We start from the raw sequence: 20412 nt of genomic DNA, 5'->3' as shown, positions 1-20412 counted from the left end.
GGCCAAAAAACCAGTCATAAAGTGTCAGTTTTCTGAAATTGAACCGAACTTGTACCGAACGGTTCAATACGAATACGTGGCCAAATACGTTCCAGGAGGTACGTTTTTTATTTTTTATTTTTATTTTTATTTTTATTTTCGCAAATCCACCAGAGGCCACTGTGTACGCTTTTTCAAATCTCAAATTTCTCTAGCGAGTTCCATTCGCGCCTGCTTTTCTTGTGTAAATCCACCTGTCGACCATCTATCTGACTGACTGACTGACTGACTGACAGACCGATCAACGGACCCACACTCCTCTGTCCCTAAATCCAACCAATAGTGTTTTCAAAAGCACCGATTGACCCGCTCAACCCCTTCCCTAAACCCAACTGACATTTTTTTTCAAAAGCAATCCAGAAAAAGAAAAGCCCTCACGGCATCCTGATTTTACCACGTTTTCAGATTTGACCACATTCTCACCCTGCTATGTACTTGTATATAAATTTTTTTTTGTCTCAATAGGTCTTCACTGGACTTGAATCCTGTCGTCTCAACTCTGCGTCTCAAATCCTCCGACGAATGTGGCAAGCCACTGGACAAACTGGTAACAGCAGAAAAGCGGTCCACATGGAGGTAATTGGTCAGCTGGTAAGCGCGAAAAGGAACGGTGTCATACCGCCCCGCATCATTCGTTTTAAAGACAAAATGCAGCCATACGTTCCTCTGGCTACATAACTCGCGATCTCCAGAAAATATATAGGGGTACGTTTTCAGGAAGAGTCTATGTTGTGTATATCGGCTGAGTGCCTTAGTGCCCCACCAGTAACGATATACAGCCATATCGCACTGCTACGAGTGTGATATTTCTTATATATTTGTCAAAGAAGATATTAGAAAATCAATGGCTGAAATCTAAAGCTGGTTACATGTTTAAATACTGAGTGCTCTAATACACTGAGTACAGTAATTTGTACTGTAACTGATATTTGTTTATTTATTGTTAATTCTTGTAGGTGGGTTAGGAGACTTAGGTTTTATTGTGAAAACATAATAATAAAAATAATATAATAATAATAATATTGAGGAGATAGTTCACCCAAAAATAAAAATGTACTCACCCTCCGACTTGTTAAAACCCTATTTGAGTTCAACATATTTGAACACAAAAGATGGTATTTTGAAAAAAGCTGGTATTTGTTTTCCTACTATAGACGTCAGTGAGACCCGGCAACCAGCATTCTTCAAAATATTTTCTTTAGTGTTGAACAGAAGAAAGAAAATTTAAAACCACATAAGGGAGAATAAACAATGAGGTCAATTTAATTTTTAAGTGAACGATCTCTTTAAATCACTTCTTTAAATTGTATTGTATAGACATCAACATTTTTGAGATGTGAAAGTTGTGATTGGTCACAGGAAGTTGATTAAACCCATGTCTCCTTTCTGTCTGCTTCTCATATTCCTTCCCAGCTTCCCTTTCTCCAGCCCTGACCTGACAGTCAACAAGCCCAGTCTGCTGACCTTTGACCTGCCGTTCGTAAAGTCGTTCCAGGCTGGCGATACAGACAGAGACAGACAGACGACAGCAGAAATCTCCGACTCTCTACAGCCGTGGTTTATCAGACTTCCTGAGCCCCAGCGCGCTCTTCCAGAGAAGCAGAAGTGCTGGAGGTCAGAGGTCATGTGTGAAAGCCGATCTGACGTTTACCTCGGCGGCGCTGGGAAGACTGTGTCCGTTCTCCAGCTGAGGAGCCGCGGGCAGCAGCAGCTCGTCCTCTTCTGGAGGCTTCCAGATGTACTGCTCACCGTTGCCCATGAACACTGCCTCCTGAGGGACAGAAGAGAAACAGTCTGACGGTGAGCATTCATCAATTATGCACATCGAACGAACAGGGCTGAATCTGACATCAGCATCTTTTGCTATGTGAACTAAAGAATGTTTTGGAGTTAGATTTTTTGATGTTTTTGAATTCAGAACTTTTGGAGTGTTTGATTATAGCAAAGCCAAATAATCAAAGAGTTTATTATAGTTAACAAAGCAACAACAACAACAACTGTCTGTCTGTCTGACTATCTATTGCTCTGTCTGTCTGTCTATTTGTCTGTCTATCTGCCTGTCTGTCTGTCTATTTCTCTGACTGACTATCTGTCTGACTGTCTATGTTTGATTGTCTGTCTGTCTGTCCGTCTATCTGTCTGTCTGTCTGACTATATGTTTGTTTGTCAGTCTATTTGTCTGACTGACTATCTGTCAGTCTGACTGTCTGTCTGTCTGTCTGTCTGTCTGTCTGTCTGTCTGTCTGTCTGTCTGTCTGTCTGTCTGTCTGTCTACCTACCTACCTACCTACCTACCTACCTACCTACCTACCTACCTATCTATCTATCTATCTATCTATCTATCTATCTATCTATCTATCTATCTATCTATCTATCTATCTATCTATCTATCTATCTATCTATCTATCTATCTATTATTTGACTGTCTGACAATATGTATATAAATTGCTAAAATACAAAATATCAGATTACCATGTTTAAATATAAATGTTGCCATAGCAACAAACTGAAATATAAAGAGCTAACTTCAAAAAGCCCCCAAAAGAGGCAAAAATGAAAAAAAAAAACTAAATAGCTTTATAGTAATATTAAAAAAATAATACTAATGATGATGATGACCATGATGATGGTAACAAAAAATGTAAATCAGGTAAAATAAAAAAAGTTAAATCAGATGTAGCACTACAATTAATAAATGACAAGAAAGAAAGCCCAAACTGTACTAATAAAAAGGCACGAATAGTCAAAATCAAAATTATAATGAAGATGATGATAATAATAATAATAATAATAAGAAGAAGAAGAAGAAGAAGAAAAAGAAAAAGAAGAAGAAGAGGAAGAAGAAGAGGAAGAAGAACTAGAAGAAAAGTCAGTAAACTGAAACAAAGTGAAACTATTTACCAAAGATTTAAAAAAAATCTGCAATAAAAAATTTATTAAACCTATAATACAAAATGTAAAAATTTAAATGCAAAAACTATTACATAAATGAAGCATACATAAAACTTAACGACCTCAAGTTGAACCTTTTTGGCACAGAAACATTTCATGTGACTTCAAACATGAATCAAAATTCACACACCCTGACAGCCCCAGCCCTCATTCACTTTCATTGCATTAGAAACAGTGGCCAGTGCATGTTTTCCAACGTTCATGTCTACATCCTACAGATGAAAGAAATGAGGTCATGCTGCTTTGAGTTCCTATAATCTGGGACTGATTGCTGTTTGTTTCTGCAATGGAGATGTTGAGTGAGTTGATCATTACAGGAGCGGATATATGTGTGTGCGCCGCATACTGGGTCAATGATTAAAGCAGCAGAGAAACACACCTTCTGTACGAATGATTAATACCAGCACATGAATAGACACAGTGTTTGCTGCTATTTATTTCTCTGCTTGACGAAACTACTACGAAGATCAGTTTTGATATTCGTCTTTTCAAATAAAGTGCTTTTTCAATCTAATGTAAAGAAAATTTTCAAAATACACTTTTAAGTGTTTCTTTTATAGCACTTTATACAATTTTGTCAGAAGATTTCTATTTAAAGTTTGCGTGACCCAAAAGTTCATGAGACTTTTATTTTAGTATGTTGATGTCAAGCCAGGGTCATTCTTAACTGTATACATTTCTGGAGAGCGCCAAATACATCCCAGGAGTTTTTTTTTAAAGTTTTTGTTCTAGCAAATCCACCAGAGGCCGCTGTGTACGCTTTTGAGATCTCAAATTTCTCTCGTGAGTGCCATTCGGGCATGATGTTCTCGCATAAATCCACCAGAAGGCGCTGTCAAACTACTGACTGACTGACTGACTGACTGACTGACCAATCAACAAGTCCGCCCCGTAGCATTCGTTTTAAATACAAAATGCAGCCATACGTACCTCTGGCTACATAATTTGTGATCTTCAGAAATGTATGATGTTGATGTAACTTTTTTTTAACTAACAAACTAACGGTAAAAGGGATGCAGTTTGCTTAAAAAAGCCCGCCCCTCAGGTTCACTTTAAATTCAAGGTTACCAATACAAACTATTTTTTCATCATATTAACTTGCACAGATTAATTATTCAACTTAAGAATAACAATTTGAGCTAGAAAAGTGAACATTGCATGTTTAGATTTTTATGCGTACTTTAAATACATCTTTTTCTTCTGTAATACGTCATAAATCTCTAATTCAGCAGATTTACACTGGCGATCAAAATTAGAGAACAGTTTATAAATAATTGAACAATTCTGAAATAACGTCATCTTCACTGCTCAACAGTTGAAGGAGTTTTTGTCCCGTCTATACCATGCTACCAGAACACCTTTTCCACAAAAAAAACTAAGGCATTTTAACAAAAAACATTATTTTGCAGAAAACACACTGATCAAAATTAGAGAACAACAATGACTGTAGCATGGAAAAAGATTACAGCAAATTTTTCTGAAGGTTACAACAATCAGCAATTAGTAGGAAGTGTACAGGCCTCTGCTCTGAATGACTTCAGCACATCTGCGGCCACAGGACAGCACTAGTCTCTCACACTGCTCTGGTGTGATTTTGGTCCATTCTTCTTCCAGTCTCCTCCACAGTTCGGTGACTGTAGTGGGTTTCTTGGCCATAACTTTGTCGCCAAGGATTTTCCAGAGGTTTTCTATTGGGTTGAGTTCAGGACTCTGGGCAGGCCATGTCATTATTTCAATGTTTTCAGTTTCAAGGAATTGCTTTACCCGTTTTGCTGTGTTACATGGAGCATTGTCCTGCATGAATACTGCGGGCTGATTGGGTGATGAACACAGGGAAGGAACCATATGTTGTTGAAGAAGGTTTTGATAAACATTTGCATTCACTCTGCCACCTAGCTGTATAAGAGGCCCAACTCCTGCTGCAGAAAACATACCCCAAACCATGACACTTCCTCCTCCACTTTTTACTGACTTCTTTACACACTTTGGGTTCAGTCTTTCTCCAGTTTTTCGCCAAAAATAATGTTTCCCATCGTACCCAAATAAATTAAACTTGCTTTCATCACTGAAGTGAACTTTGGACCAGTTCTCCTCTGTCCACACAACATGCTCCTCAGCAAAGCTTAGTCTAGCTTTTTGATTCTTCCTGCTAATGAGAGGTTTGGTCACTGCAGAGTGGGCTTTCAGTCCAAATGCTCTTAAACGTCGAGACACTGTATGACGAGATAGATCTTTACCCTGTTTAGCGCTGAACTGGTAAGCAATTCCAGCTGCAGTGTGGAAACGATTGGCCATTGAGATACTCTGCAGTATCCTGTCCTCTCTTGTATTTGTCTTCCGTGGACGACCAGCCTTCTTGGGGGACTTGAATGAGTTTGTGATGATGTAAAGATTCAATATTCTTGAAATAACAGATTTGGAACGACCAGCTTGTCTTGCTATGGCTGATAGGGTCATCCCTTTGGCTTTCATCTGGACAACCTGCTGCCGGAGGCTTTCAGTCAATTTAGAATGGCCCACCATCTTGCAGAGTCAGTGAAACTGAAAGTTAGGCTGCCAGGTAAATAGGGGTTGACAGATAATCGGTGAAATTAGCACCAGGTGCCAGATTAACACCAATAACTGGGAGGTATCTGAAAGTGTTCTCTAATTTTGATCAGTGTGTTTTCTGCAAAATAATGTTTTTTGTTGAAATGCCTTAGTTTTTTTGTGGAAAAGGTGTTCTGGTAGCATGGTATAGACGGGACAAAAACTCCTTCAACTGTTGAGCAGTGAAGATGACGTTATTTCAGAATTGTTCAATTATTTATAAATTGTTCTCTAATTTTGATCGTCAGTGTATATATACCAAACCTTACTGTTTTATTCATTTTAAGTAAGGAAAATGATGTATGTTCCTACATAATATGTTAAATACAGTGCAACATGTTATTCTAAAAATATTTTTAAAAATTCCTGTCTATTCACAGTATTTTCTGAATAGTGATTAAAAGTGATTCCTAAAAGTTTCCTAAAAAATTAATAAATGAATGAATAACATTTTACTCAAAGGGGTAAAGTGAATAACACTTTACTCGAACATATGCATGCTTATGACAACTGTTATTAAGCATCAATCACTCAGTTATGTCATTTGGATGCCCTTCCAGCCACAACCCAGTACTGGGAAACATCCATAGACTTTCATTCACACATACTCATACACTACGACCAATTTAGTTTATTCAATTCACCTATAGCACATGTCTTTTGACTGTGGGGGAAACCGGAGCACCTGGAGGAAACCTATGCCAACACGGGGAGAACATGCAAACTCCACAAAGAAATGCCAACTGACCCAGCCGGGACTCAAACCTTGCAAACCACTGAGCCACCCCATGACACATTTTAATGACAAATTTATTTTGTTTCCACTGAAAAAAAAAGGGATGCAAAAAATATTCATCATAAATTCATTTATAATGGCCTCATGACAATCATGTTTATGACAGATTTATGACAAGTTACGTTGCCTTGGTAATGTCAAGTTGTCACGACAAAGACAGGTGATGCTCTATTTGTTAAGGTGAAGTTGTCTTAATGACATAATTAAAAAAAAAACTTGACACTTATTGACAGATGTCATAAGCATTCATAAAATCTGTGACGTAAAGGTGAAGGTGTTGTGAACACCCCTTCAAGTAAAGTGTTACCAATTTTTCAACTTACATGATTAAATCACACTTTTAACAAACCCTGATTAAATAAAATAAAGCATTATCTCCTTATTTGTTGCATCTTTTCCTCAGTCTCTTCAGAATGTAGATGTTTCTTAGGCATAGCTTTGTCATTTAGGCTTTTATGGAGATTTTCAAACAGGTTTAAATCAGGACTCTGGTCTGGCCATTTCATCCAAGGCAAAAAAAAAAATCTTCTTGCTTAGAGATTTGTCTTGTTTCTTGTCCAAATTCTAAAAACTCTTAAATCAAGATGAATTATAATAGCCTCATGACAATCATGTTTATAACAAACTTATGACAAGTTATGTTGCTTTGGTAATGTCAAGTTGTCACGACAAAGACGGGTGGTGCTCTATTTGTTTATGTGAAGTTGTCTTAATGACATAATTAAAAAAAAAACTTTTCACACTTAATGACAGATGTCATAAGCATTCATAAAATCTGTGACGTCATGATTAAGAAGGTATCATGAACACCCTTTCAAGTAAGGTGTCACCAATTTTTGAACATGATTAAATCACAATTTTAATAAGCCCTGATTAAAACAACTAAAGCATTATCTCCTTATTTATTGCATCTTTTCCTCAGTCTCTACAGACTGTAAAAGTTTCTTAGGCATAGCTTTGTCATCTATAGACTTTTATGGAGATTTTCAATCAGGTTTGGATCAGGACTCTGGTCTGGCCATTTCATTCACTGCAAAAGAAAATCTTTTGTCTTGTCTTGTCAAAAGCATTCATAAAATCTGTGACATGTCATAATTATGAAGGTGTCATGAACACCCCTTCAAGTAAAGTGTTACCAATTTTTGAAACCGAATACACAATCTTTAGAATTTTGTACTAGTATTGTATGCAATTTACACATGCTTTATTTGCATATTTAAACATTACATTTTGTACTTGTATTACAAGTTTTGAACTTGTAATACAATTTGTTTATTTATTTATTTATTTTGCAATTTTAAATGTAATTATTCAACTTTGGAGATACAGTAAAAAAATGTCAGCTATTTTTTACCCTGTTCACCTGCAGTGTCTTGTCTTTAAAGAAGCAACAACACACAGACACACATGTCAGGTCATTGGCAGTGTTCCAAAATATCTTACATAATCCAGCACTAGAGTGACAAATGTGCCGCATAATTGCACCGCATGCTCACTTTTAGCTCCTATTTACTCTATAAAATGCAGTCTCGGATATAATGCAGGCCAAACACTCACTGTACATATCATTAGCCTTTGCTTAAACATCATTTAGGCAGACTGTATGCCAGATTCAGAACCACAAGTGTGCTCCGAATACAATACCGGGCATGTGCAAACATGACATTAATCAACAAACCTGCATGTGACAAAGATTTTAATCTCCATATGTGGCAAACAAATGGCACACACACACACACACACACACACACACACACACACACACACACACACACACACGCACACACACACACACACACACACACACACACACACACACACACACACACACACAAATTTGACATGTGCTTCATAAACACACTATATGGCAAGCAGTTTAAACATTTATTCTTTGAAACGCATTGATACTGTATCTTTTGTATGCTACTAGTATTTATTTTTAGGCACTAAAATCTATTTCATTACACGCTGGTACTTTTTCTTTCGATTTTTTTACAAATACATGGAAGTAATTTTCAAAGTAAATTGCAAATAGGATTTGCAATCGCATTTTCCATATGTGGACGCATTAAATGTGTCATAATCCAAATGCAATTGCAAATCCTGCATTACCGTTTGCATTTCCACTTACGTGAATGCGCAGTTACTGCCACATTTCAAATGAAAAAAACAAAGTCCATTTGCAAATGCATTTCCTATGTTTTACGAGCTATGGGCCTGATATATCCAAATAGCAATATTAATTGCTTCGTTTGCTTTTTTTTCTTCTCCATGTTGTTCATGTAATCTGCAAAAAATCTAATGGAACCGCAAATCCTTTGCATTTGAATTTCCGATGTCTACACTGAAACCTGTCAATCAAACGACAGGGAAGGGGCTATTTAATTGGGTGTGTTTGTATTGGGAAGTGACATCACTCACAGTCAACGTGTTTACAGTTTGCACAGCAGGTAGATGACAGCTCATGCGATACAGATTTCCTTTTACGTTACTTAGAATCCATTTTATTTTGGACACGTTAAATTCCGCTGTGGCGACCCCGGATTAATAAAGGGACTAAGCTGAAAAGAAAATGAATGAATAAATGAGTTTGTGGCCTTATCGAACAGCACAATCATTGAGGTGGTCTTCGCAAACCTAATTGAAGTTACCGGCAGGATTTTTATAAAAGACAGAGCTAAAGGACCGGGACGTCCCTTGGTGGAAATACCACTAGAAATGATCCAGTACTCTGATGTTTGGTTACTCGTGTGTCCAGCTTGCTCGTCTGCTTGTTGTATCTGAGCAAACCATTCGAAGAAGACTGGAGCAGCAGTAATAGCACACTATTATTAAAAAATTATACAGTAATATGATATAACAAGTGAGCAGTGATATATTAAGAAATAGTATCAGTGATATATAACAGTGATATATTAAGAAATAGTATCTATTTAACTGCTAAGAGAATCTAATAAATGAGTACAATAGTTAATAGTCACTTAATAGTTAATAATATAATTAATAGTCATACTCCTTAGGTTTACAATTTAGAAAGTACAGTTTATATTTAAAAATAAAACAATGTGTATTTTAATCAATTACAATTTATTAAATCTGTGTGGGGGGATGCAGTGGCGCAGTGGGTAGCACGATCTCCTCACAGCAAGAACCAGCTCCTCGCTAGTTCGAGGCTCAGCTGGGTCAGTTGGCATTTCTGTGTGTAGTTTGCATGTTCTCCCCGTGTTTGTGTGGGTTTCCTCCGGGTGCTCCGGTTTCTTCCACAAGTCCAAAGACAGATAGGTGAATTGGCTATGCTAAAATTGACTGTAGTGTATGTGTGTCAATGAGAGTATATGGATGTTTCCCAGTGATGGGTTGCAGCTGGAAGGGCATCCGCTGTGTAAAACATATGCTGGATAAGTTGGCAGTTCATTCCGCGGTGCAACCCCAGATTAATAAAGGGACTAAGCCAAAAAGACAATGAATGAATGAATTAATCTGTGTGTCAATAATTGTTTTTTTTTATTACTAAGTTAAAATTCCAAATTTGCTCATCCCCACAGCTATGTACAGAAGGAAAGGGCTTTATTTTGAGGTCAAAACTGATTTTGTACCATTCAAATGCATCAATGTATTTGTAATAATCAAATATATGATGTAAATGACATATAAAAAATATGACAAATAAGCATTATAAAATATACAGGATAATAAAAGTCGTGGTTACAAAAATATAGTATTTTGAAATAAAAATCACTCTGACATAACTTATGATCCTATTTCCTAAAGAGCTGAGAAGAAAGGCCCATTGTTACTCCAATGTAATCAGAAATTTGTTATTTTTGTCATGATTTCGTATGAAGCTTTTAGTTAGGAGTCACTGGTGTGAAAAACTTGAATATAAATTAATTACTTAATTTAAAGAGTATATCATGACTGTCAGCATGTGGTTTGATACCTTCCAGCAGACATTTTGTAAATGCATTTGTCGTGAAAATGGTCACTGGTGTTATTTTCATGCCTGGAAACTCAACTGGTGCAATTGGTTCTCTTTTAAATAGCCCTGGCAAAAGGTGATGCTTGTTCACCCACAGTCCTCCTGCTTTCAAGAGCTTAAGATATTTTTTAAATGTCTTTTTGTAATCAGCAGCGGTCACTGCTTTTGCTTTGATCATTCTTTGAACAGATTATTAACAGGCCTAAAGTTAACGTGATCCTTTCATTATCACACGGTAAGTTTTTCACCTGCTTTCTTTTGCTTATAGTTATTTTTGTTAATATGGTTTAATTATATTTTTTACAATAAGATTGCTTTAGTAGGAGATTAACTCCCCATTTCGTTAACTGGTGATCTGAGACATTTAGTCAGGACGCAGACTATGCATAGTTTTAGATACATGACAATAATTATGCGACGCAGTGGCGCAGCAGGTAGTGCTGTCGCCTCACATCAAGAAGGTCGCTGGTACGAGCCTTGGCTGGGTCAGTTGGCATTTCTGTGTGGAGTTTGCATGTTCTCCCTGCGTTCGCGTGGGTTTCCACTTGGTGCTCCGGTTTCCCCCTCAGTCCAAAAACCTGCAGTACAGGTGAATTGGGTAGGCTAAATTGTCCATAGTCTATGAGTGTGAGTAAGTGTGTATGGATGTTTCCCAGAGATGGGTTGCAGCTGGAAGGGCATCCGCTGCGTAGAACATATGCTGGATAAGTTGGCGGTTCATTCCGTTTAGGCGACCCCCGATTAATAAAGGGACTAAGCCGAAAAGAAAAAGAATGAAATGATGACAATAATTATTTTTTAAAATGTCAATTTTTTTTTAAAGAAAAGTTTTGTTGAATAAAAAGTAAAGTATACAGCTATATTTAGTTTGTTTTGACACACAAAGATGTGGTGTGGAGATAAATTTGGTAAATCCTTAATTTTGAGCCCTGAAAAGTCATGTGAAATAAAAACTAAATGCAGTGGGACACTTTGAAATAACAACCCATTTGCTCATGCACACTGAAAAAGCTCATACCCAAAAAACACACAACGTTGCCTCAACGTAGTGACCTTCCTACGTACCAACTACGTAAAAAGTTTGAGGATCTACGTTGTTGCTGAAGGTTGTCACAACGGTGTCATAATGTTGCCATTTAAACTTTAGGTTGTGCTTAGGCAGCATGGACGACCACTGTACAACATTTACTCTTCATCAATGAATCAGTTTAAATTTCAACAGACCGTTCGGCGTCTTATTCAACAACGACCGAGGAGACGTGAGCATTGCTTCTTGCTAAATAAGTCATCAGTGGTCATTAGTGTAGTCCGGTTGTGTCAAGCTCTGATCTGTCCTCTCTTGTTCACTGCCTATTCTGACTTGTGGCTGAACTGGATTCTCTGTTGGACTTCTTTCTCCATACCAACAACTGGTCTGCGCTCTGCTGTGTTCTCCAGTCCAGAGCTTCAATGTAGTGTCTGCATTTTAATATATTTAAATTTTTTTTATATATTTTTTATATATTTATTTATATATATATATTTATATTTTAATGCTTTCTTGTTTACTTCTCTTGTTTGTTTACCCTCTCAATTGACATTTTAATTTAGTCTATCCTTTTAGTTTAATTATATAGATTTAATTATTTAATATAATCTAAACTTTAATTTATATTGTTTGCTTATAATTAGATGTGTACTGTGTGTATTAAATGTTGTGAAATATATAATAAAAACGTTTGATTATATTCATTTGTGTGCAATTTTTACACTTTAAAGCTTACACATGCAGTTGTTAAATTAAAAAGGAAAAATGAATGAACAATATTTAAAATTAAGCAAGACTGGGAAATTAATACTGCTTATCCTGTATTCTAGGCAGTATTGATCTGCCAGGAAAAAAGCATTACTACTTGTAGTAAGAACGTAGTCTCACGATTGCTGAATGTCACAGGACAACGTTGCTACAGACTTCTCACGTCTTACATTTCTATGTTGTAACAATGTAGCGAGCACATAAGTGGCGACGTTGCATTTGAAAAAATGCAACGTTGTACAGACATTGCTATAATGTAAATGTGTTTATTGGGTACACAACACATAAAAAAGTTTACTGCATGTGGACCAAGCGGCAACCTCCCGCTCTCCCTCGGGAGGCCAATACGGAAGTAACTGAAACTGCAATTCATCAAAATTCCGCTAGTCCTGGCTCCATAATAGAGCAAAGTGCAATTGAGCCCACTGTTAGAATGGCCAACTTTACAACAGAAAAAAAGGTGTTTACAGCCTGGTACAAAGAACGATTTTGGTTCATATAGCAATTATTACCCTCCATGACAACTGTGAGGGGGGTGAATTTTTTTATAACTCATCCATTTCCTTTATATTAGGTTATTTTAAGTTTGCATAATTAAGGGCGTGGCCAGTTGAGTGACAGCTAGGTCTCGCTGGTCGCCGTCACTTCACCTCAGCTGAATCCGGCAGATTAGCCACTGATCTCGGCATATTCATCTTATTTTTGTTTTGTTTTATGTGGCTTTACACAGTCAGCTGCCTTTTGGACTTATTTCTTACAATTATCAGATGATATGGAATGCTGTATGCATTTAATTGTGCTCACAAACCATTCACGTGGCCTCGTTTCCCATGTGAGTAAAGTTATATACTTGTATACCATCTCTATAAATGTATTTGTTTTATTTAAGATCATTTATCATTAATATTTTTCTTTAGACCAGTAAAGCACTCCAGAATGTGACAGATTGATTAGCTGTAGGCTCTAGAACAGTCATCTGAAGCGTTGTCATACAGTGTTATGCTGGAGTTCATCAATAGTCTTGCATTTACTAACACACACACACACATCTGAAGTGTTTGGAAGTAATTCGCGTTTTCCTCCTGTAGAAAAACGTCATAAGAGCAATGTTTAGTGGCTCAATGTATTACAACAGTGTTTTTGAAAGTCTAATCACTTTACTGATATAGTGTACAGCCAAGCACATGTGGTCAGAACACAAACGAGTCGCAGGTAATAAAGTATCAAGCGTTTCTCCCAAAGTAAAGTCTGTCTGCCAGGTCTAAGCAAAGTGCCAGCAGGTGTCTGTAGCTCCGCCCACTCTCCGCCTCTTTGCCCTTGTTTGGTATCCCGCCGTGGGTGCAATGACGCGCGAACAAAATGGCGACGGTTGGCCGCGCCTACTTATGGCTTCTTTTTTTTTTTTTTTTTTTTTTATATACATTTTTTTTCTTGTGGCTTCTTTTGCGCTCTTCAGAAACCTATGGGTGACGTCACGGATACTCCGTCCATATATTTTACAGTCTATGATGTGGACATAACACAAAATCTAAATATAGTCATTTTAGCATGTCAAAGTCAAATTTATACACATAATATATATTTCTCCAACAACAAAATTGTGGCTAGTGAAAATTGCGAGTGGCTAGTCATGTTGGACATCTACTAGCCAAAGTTTGCTGGTGATCAAAAAAGTTAGCGTCAAGCCTTGCTAGTATGTTTTTAAAAAAGTAATACTACTCAAAGAAGCACTACAATCCAACAAATAAGTGCTAGTATTGTATTTGAATAGTTATTTAACAAGTCTACAAACAGCATGAAAATAGATACTTAAATGTTTTATGAAACAAATGTTAAAATGGCTTGCCACAGCGACACATAACATAAACAGATATCAGCTGACAGGCGGACATGAATATGGGTAAAATGCTAACAGACAGACGAACACGAGTTTCTGCTAAAACAACTGATGCTACAAAGTGAAGTTTCTTGATTCTTATTTTGGTTTTATAAAAAAGAAAAATGATCGACTAGCACATTAAAATCACACTCCACATCATCTAGAACAGTGGTTCCCAAACTGGGGGTCGCGACCCCTGCGGGGGTCGCAGAATAATTTCAAGGGGTCGCGAGAGTGATTTAAAAATTGTGTAATTTTCAGTGATTATAATATATATTTTTCAGTATTACAAGTGAAATTAATATTTTTAGATTTTTAAAAAGATATTACTGATTCATAAAGTATTTAGGACACATTCGGGCAGAATGCATCTTTGTACTTGGAACGCAGCGCTCAGGAACAGTTTAAAACTGTTGTCATGTCAACTTGCCGCAGTAAACAAAGCCTTCAACGCTTGCCCCGCCTTCGCGCTCTTCTTATTGGCCCACTGCTCTAAGAACTGAACACGAATGATTGGTTAAAATCAGCTGTCAATCACTCAGTCAACGCCTCCTGTCTTCAGATGACAGGAGCTACAACCGCGAAAATGTAAAGCGCTGAAGACGAGAGAATGAAAACAACACTGACAGATTTTGTCTTAGAAACACCTAAAGCTACAAATATTGGCACATCTGATTACTGAACATGTGCTGAATGTTAATCCACCAGCTATACTTATTGAAGAGTGGATAAAAGACCTCCATTGGCTTCAAGTCTGCTATGAAAATAACTAGCATTCACTGTAAAGTCTGTGGGATATCTTTTGGGATATCCGTCCGTGTATCTTTTGGTCACTCAATTATGTTATAAAAATGTCTTTTCTTGTGATAACGGGATTTCATTAAGACATATTTTCCTCACGCATGCATATTTATTTTTTTGCTTGTTAGTTTTAATTAGTGTTGATTTTCAAATGCAATAAATCTGTTTATAAAACTTGTAGTAACAGTGCGATAATTGGTGGGAGCCACTAAATTTTGGCTGGTGCGTCTACATTTTTAAAGTTAGAAGCACCAGTGTTACCAAGCAAAAATGTTAATTTCGAGCCCTGTAATCTATAGTAAATATAGTTAAAATATTGTGAACAGCTTAAAAAAAGCTATTTTTATTGTTTGTATATGCTTTGGTAGTGGGGGGGTCGCGAGTTCTTGACGATCTTACAATGGGGGTCGCGGGTTTAAAAGTTTGAGAACCACTGATCTAGAACTGTGAATCATTTACCCCCGTAGGCCATCATCCTGTCAGGCATTAGATGTCGCTTCAGCTGGGTGAGTCTGAATATTTCTATATGAAACAGCACACTCTAGTGGTTAAAACATTCAACTGCACTGCAAGATTCTGTACTCAAACTCTCACTATTTACATCTGTACAAATGGCATGCAACTCTATAACAGCCATTAAATTGAATACACGACCTTGGTTTTGCAAAATTCATGCTCTGTTATTCATCAAGGCCTCATTGCTGAAGAAAAGTAAAGTGTTGCAGAGCATGCCATGATGATGCTAGAATGTATTAGGATGCAAGTGCTGAGTTTCTTTATTATGCGGTTGCTAGGGCACTGACAAGCATTTGTTAAGCTGTTCTGAGGCTTATCTAGTGCTTATATAGGTGTTAAGGTATGGTGGGTGCTTTCTGTGGTGTTGCTGTGTTACTAAGTTATTCTGAGGTTTAAGTGAGTTACGTTGTTGCTAGGGTGTTTTTGAGAGTTAGGTTAATTACTATTTAACTGATGGGTTATTCTGGGTGGTTGTGAGGGTGTAGTTTTGCAGTTACTGTAGTTTAGGTGAGTACATGGTAGCTTTGTGTGTTCTGGGCACATTCTAGGATGTTTCTAGGTGATTGCTAGGGCACTGCTTATCTGTTAAGTTGTTTTGAGAGTTACTGTTATTGATGGGGTTTTCTAGGTGGTTGTTAGGGTGGTTCTATGCAGTTACTGTAGTTTATATAATGTGGATGATGCGTAATGCCGTTAATAAACTGTAATAAAATCTGTAATGACTTTTTACAGAGTGATTTTAAAACTTATTTTAAACGATATGAAGGCAAAGCTAGGTTTACAGAAGCTGGAAATATATTTCCTTTGATCCATACATGTACACATTAAAATGTAAACTGTCTAGAAAAAACTTTTTAGTAAGACATGTCATACCCTTTTTGTTTTTTAACTGTTTAGATATCCAAGTCAAATTCACACATTAAATCTGGAGTTTTCTTTTAAAAACGTTTAGCCCAGGGGTGTCCAAACTCGGTCCTGGAGGGCCAGTGTCCTGCATATTTTAGTTCCAACCCCAAATATACACACCTGAATTAGCTAATCAAGCTCATTCTAGGTATACTAGAAACTTTCAGGGAGGTGTGTTGAAAGAAGTTGGAGCTAAACTATGCAGGACACCGACCCTCCAGGACCGAGTTTGGACACCCCTGGTCTAGCCATTATCAGTGCGCAATGAATCTTGAGATGTTCGAGGCCACGAAGGATCCACCGGTTGTATCCTTCACTACCTGGGAAACGATGGACTCATTTTGAGGCTGTGCTTGAAGGAGCCTTCTAATTTTTTTGTAATAAGACAGCCTTCGTCGCGCCGCGATGACGCACCGCACTTGCTACTATGTCCCCATTCAGTTACTTCTGAATAAGTTATTTTGTGGTTGCAGTGGTGCTCATGGGTGATTGCTAGGGCATTGCTGTGTGGTTTCTAAATTGTTTTAAAAGTTAAGTCAATAGAGTGGAGGATCTATGACGTCAATTTGTTTGCAAGAACCCGGAAGCGAGATAGCATTTTAGCAGTTCCCTCGTCCCAAAGTCAATGGGTTTTTTTAAATGGGATTTCAGTTAAATAAAGTTCAAGGCTAACACAAACTCAAGATACTTTCACGTTTTATTCTATGACATGAAACACATCAGTCATGTCATACTCTTGATTTTTAAAAAATCGGTTACACTTCTTTTAAAAGATGGTTGCTATCAAGTTGCTAAATCGGACTACAGGTGATACGTCATTGAGCTGAACTGTCTGTAACGCAGATCACTTTAAATTTACAGCTTGCGTTGGGCATTTGGATTTGTCTGTTATTTAAGTTATTTTATAAATAGTATTTTATAGTTTGTAGTATTTTTTTAATTGGGCATTCATATTGTGTGTAGCCTTCACTTAAACTTGAATTGAACTTGTAGAGACCATCGTGACAGATTCATATGTTGATTATTTATTTTAATAAACCTATTTTTGAAGATACTGCTTACCATAGTGCAACGTGTCTCTTTCCTGCTTTCAGTAATGCAAGTGTGTGAAGCCCTGAAGTCAGTGTAGTCCGTTTGTAGCCTAATGTTAGCTTTTCAGTTCTTGCGTTTGCATTTAAGATCCAAAAGTGCTAAAAGTTGTATTTTCATGTGAGGATTATCCGGTTGGACAAAATGTGTAATGATCAGTGTTTGAACACAGAGCTTATTATTTGCAACCTTCAAAAAGCCTATGGGAAAATCCTATGGGGATTTTATCGAGGGAACCAGTTTTATGCTAGCAGCCGATCGGCCTACAAGGTGACGTCATAGTTCCTCCACTCTATTACTACATACTTGATGGTGTGTTCTAGGTGCTTGCTGGGTTGTTGCTATGCAGTTACTGTAGTTTAGGTTATGTGGTGGTTTGTGTCCTGAATTCTTTCAAGGGTGCTAGGTTGCTAGGGTGTTCGTATGCAGTTACTAAAGTGTTTGGAAGTTTAAATGAGTTATGTGGTTGCTTGGTGGTTTTAAGGTTTTAATGTTATTTTGATTTTATATGGGGTGGCACAGTGGCTCAGTGGTTAGCACTGTCGCCTCAGAGCAAGAAGGTCACTGGTTCGAGTTCCGACTGGGCCAATTGGCATTTCTGTCTGGAGTTTGCATGTTCTCCCCATGTTGGCGTGGGTTTCCTCCATGTACTCCAGTTTCCCCCACGGTCCAAAGAACATCCGCTGCATAAAACATATGCTGGATAAATTGGCGGTTCATTCCACTGTGGCGATCTCAGATTAATAATGGGACTAAGCCAAAAAGAAAATGAATGAATGAATGAAACAACACAATTTTTGTGGTTTTTGGAGGGGTTCAATTCATTTAAACTAATAAGTTTAGAATAAGTGTGGAAACCTAGCATTTCTCACAGTGAAGAATCAATACAGTCTGTAAGACATTCTAATCTCCAGATCCTCTTTCTAATTTTTTCGTACTGTAGGGTGAGCTAATAGTTTGACTGAAACTACTCGGTGTCATATTTACCTTAGGGAAATTGGGTAGGTGAAATGGTTCCATTGCTTTCCTTGGCAGGGTGCTGCTGGAGGACTCGCTGCTAGACACGCTCTGATGCTCTTTTTCTCCATCCTCCACCACTTCTTCCCTCCTGCCGCGCTCCAGTTTCTTCACCTTGCGTATGGAGGCGTATTCTGCCGTCACTGCATCCTGACTCACGCCGTTCACACCTCCTCTGCTTCCACCTCTGCCGTTCCCATTGACCGTCGGGCTGTGGGTTAGGCGCAGAGTGCCTGTGTCGGCTGATATTGGGGCAGGAGGTGGAGGAACTTTATCAGGCCCTGCCCCTTTTATCCCAACACTCTCGTACAGGCCGTCGTCTGGCGGGTGGCTGGTAGGAGATGCCCTACGGCCAACTTCTGAGTAGGTGTGCTCACGTTCCTCATTCTCGGGTTTGTTGGGAACACGGGGCAGCTGGCGGCCTGAGCTTTGGCGCAGATCTGAATTGGATCGGCGTGTATGGAGCAGGAGGAGGTCCATGCTGGCCGGACGGCTCTTAGGAGCGCCTGTCAATCAGAGTAATGTGGATTAAGATGAGAGAGATTAAGTGGAGGATGGAGATTACAGTCAGTTCATATTGATATCAATGATATATATATATATGTACAATACAAAAGGTCATCTAAATACAAAGTATCAATAAAATCGCCGCATTTGACTCCAAGCAAACACAAGAGGGCAGAACATTACTATGATGGACCCTTTTTCACAAGACTGTTATAACGCATTTAACGGTCATCATAGTCTTAAATGCTTAAAAGATTTAAATATTTAGATTTTTGAAAACATGTATAAGTATTTAAGTGTGTATTATATCCTCTTTGCAACAAATAATAATAAAAAAATACCGTTTGTCTGAGGCATTTGAAATGCATCGTCTATGGGCAGGACATTAAACTTGACATTATTCTCTCCTCAGGCTGCCGTCATCAGTCTTACACTATTTTTTTTCCCTTTTTTGAAAGTCTTGATAACACCATTGTGAAGTTTTTCTTTCATTATTTCAGCGAATAGGATTGTAAAAAATGATTTGTTGTACTCTCTTTAAGTTTACCCAACCCAATGATTTCTGCTACCGAGAAACACGGAAATATATTTTTACCACACTTCCACTATTTTACATCGTCAAACAAGCATACAGATGGTATAGGTTTAAAAGCATTCAATACGCATTCATGCTGTATTCCTAAACCACTAGTTAACATCCTTATTTGCAATGTCCGTGCCATTGATTGGCTGAAAATAGCATGTGACCTGTTTACATAAAAACTGTATCATTGTAACTCTATATTATAAGTTGCCGACTGCTATCAAGTTTGTCCTGAATGAACTTTTTGGATTATAAACGTAAGAATGAAACATGAGACATATGAGCTTTACATGAGACATGTTTTATCCTTTTGGTATCTTTGACATATTATATGTTTGATTCCATTTGTACATTCACATTTTATAACATAGACCAAAAAAATACACAGTATTACAAACAGCCATTAATTGAAATTTCATCATACCTTTCTCATTTTGTTCTTTTTCAATCACCTCTATTCATCATTATATTCCTTTAACTTTTTAAATTGATTAATATCCTGACATTGTTTGAGAATCTGTTCCAGACTCTTCCATAATTTTACACCACATACGACATACTCAACATTTTTAAAAGTTGTCCTGTTTTCAACCTCCTAAAATTGTGTTCTCTCAGATTATATCCCCTTGTCTTTGTTCAAAAAAAAAAAATTGTATGCACTTTGGAAGTAACTATTCCTAGCTTTAAAAATAAATTGTGATTTTTTTTTTTAATTTAACAAAATCATTAAACTTAAGTATCCTCAATTTAAAAAATAAAGGATTTGTATGCTTCAAATACCCCACATTTTCTATCATTCCAATTACATTTTTCTGCATTGTACAGATGAATCTTAAGTTAGATTTATATGTATTCCCCCAAATTTCAACAAAAAACTCATATATGGCAACATAAGTGTGTTATATAACACAAACATTGATTTATTGTCCAGGATAAATCTTGCTTTATACACTTTAGCTACAGT

The 20412-nt window shown here is 37.4% G+C and overlaps 1 protein-coding gene across 1 annotated transcript in view; it reads right to left on the bottom strand.

Moving 5' to 3' along the window:
- Positions 1-20412, bottom strand: part of LOC130217533 (uncharacterized) — a 120920-nt gene that overhangs the window by 12367 nt on the left and 88141 nt on the right. Inside the window, exons 5-6 of the mRNA XM_056449646.1 lie at positions 18329-18864; positions 1691-1810 (exon numbers count right to left, since the gene is read on the bottom strand). Coding sequence (XP_056305621.1) covers positions 1691-1810; positions 18329-18864 — 656 coding nt within the window. The remainder of the gene's footprint in view (positions 1-1690; positions 1811-18328; positions 18865-20412) is intronic.

Source organism: Danio aesculapii, chromosome 23 (assembly GCF_903798145.1).
Source record: "Danio aesculapii chromosome 23, fDanAes4.1, whole genome shotgun sequence".
NCBI classification, from domain to species: domain Eukaryota; kingdom Metazoa; phylum Chordata; class Actinopteri; order Cypriniformes; family Danionidae; genus Danio; species Danio aesculapii.
This window is presented reverse-complemented; position numbering and strand designations above follow the sequence as displayed.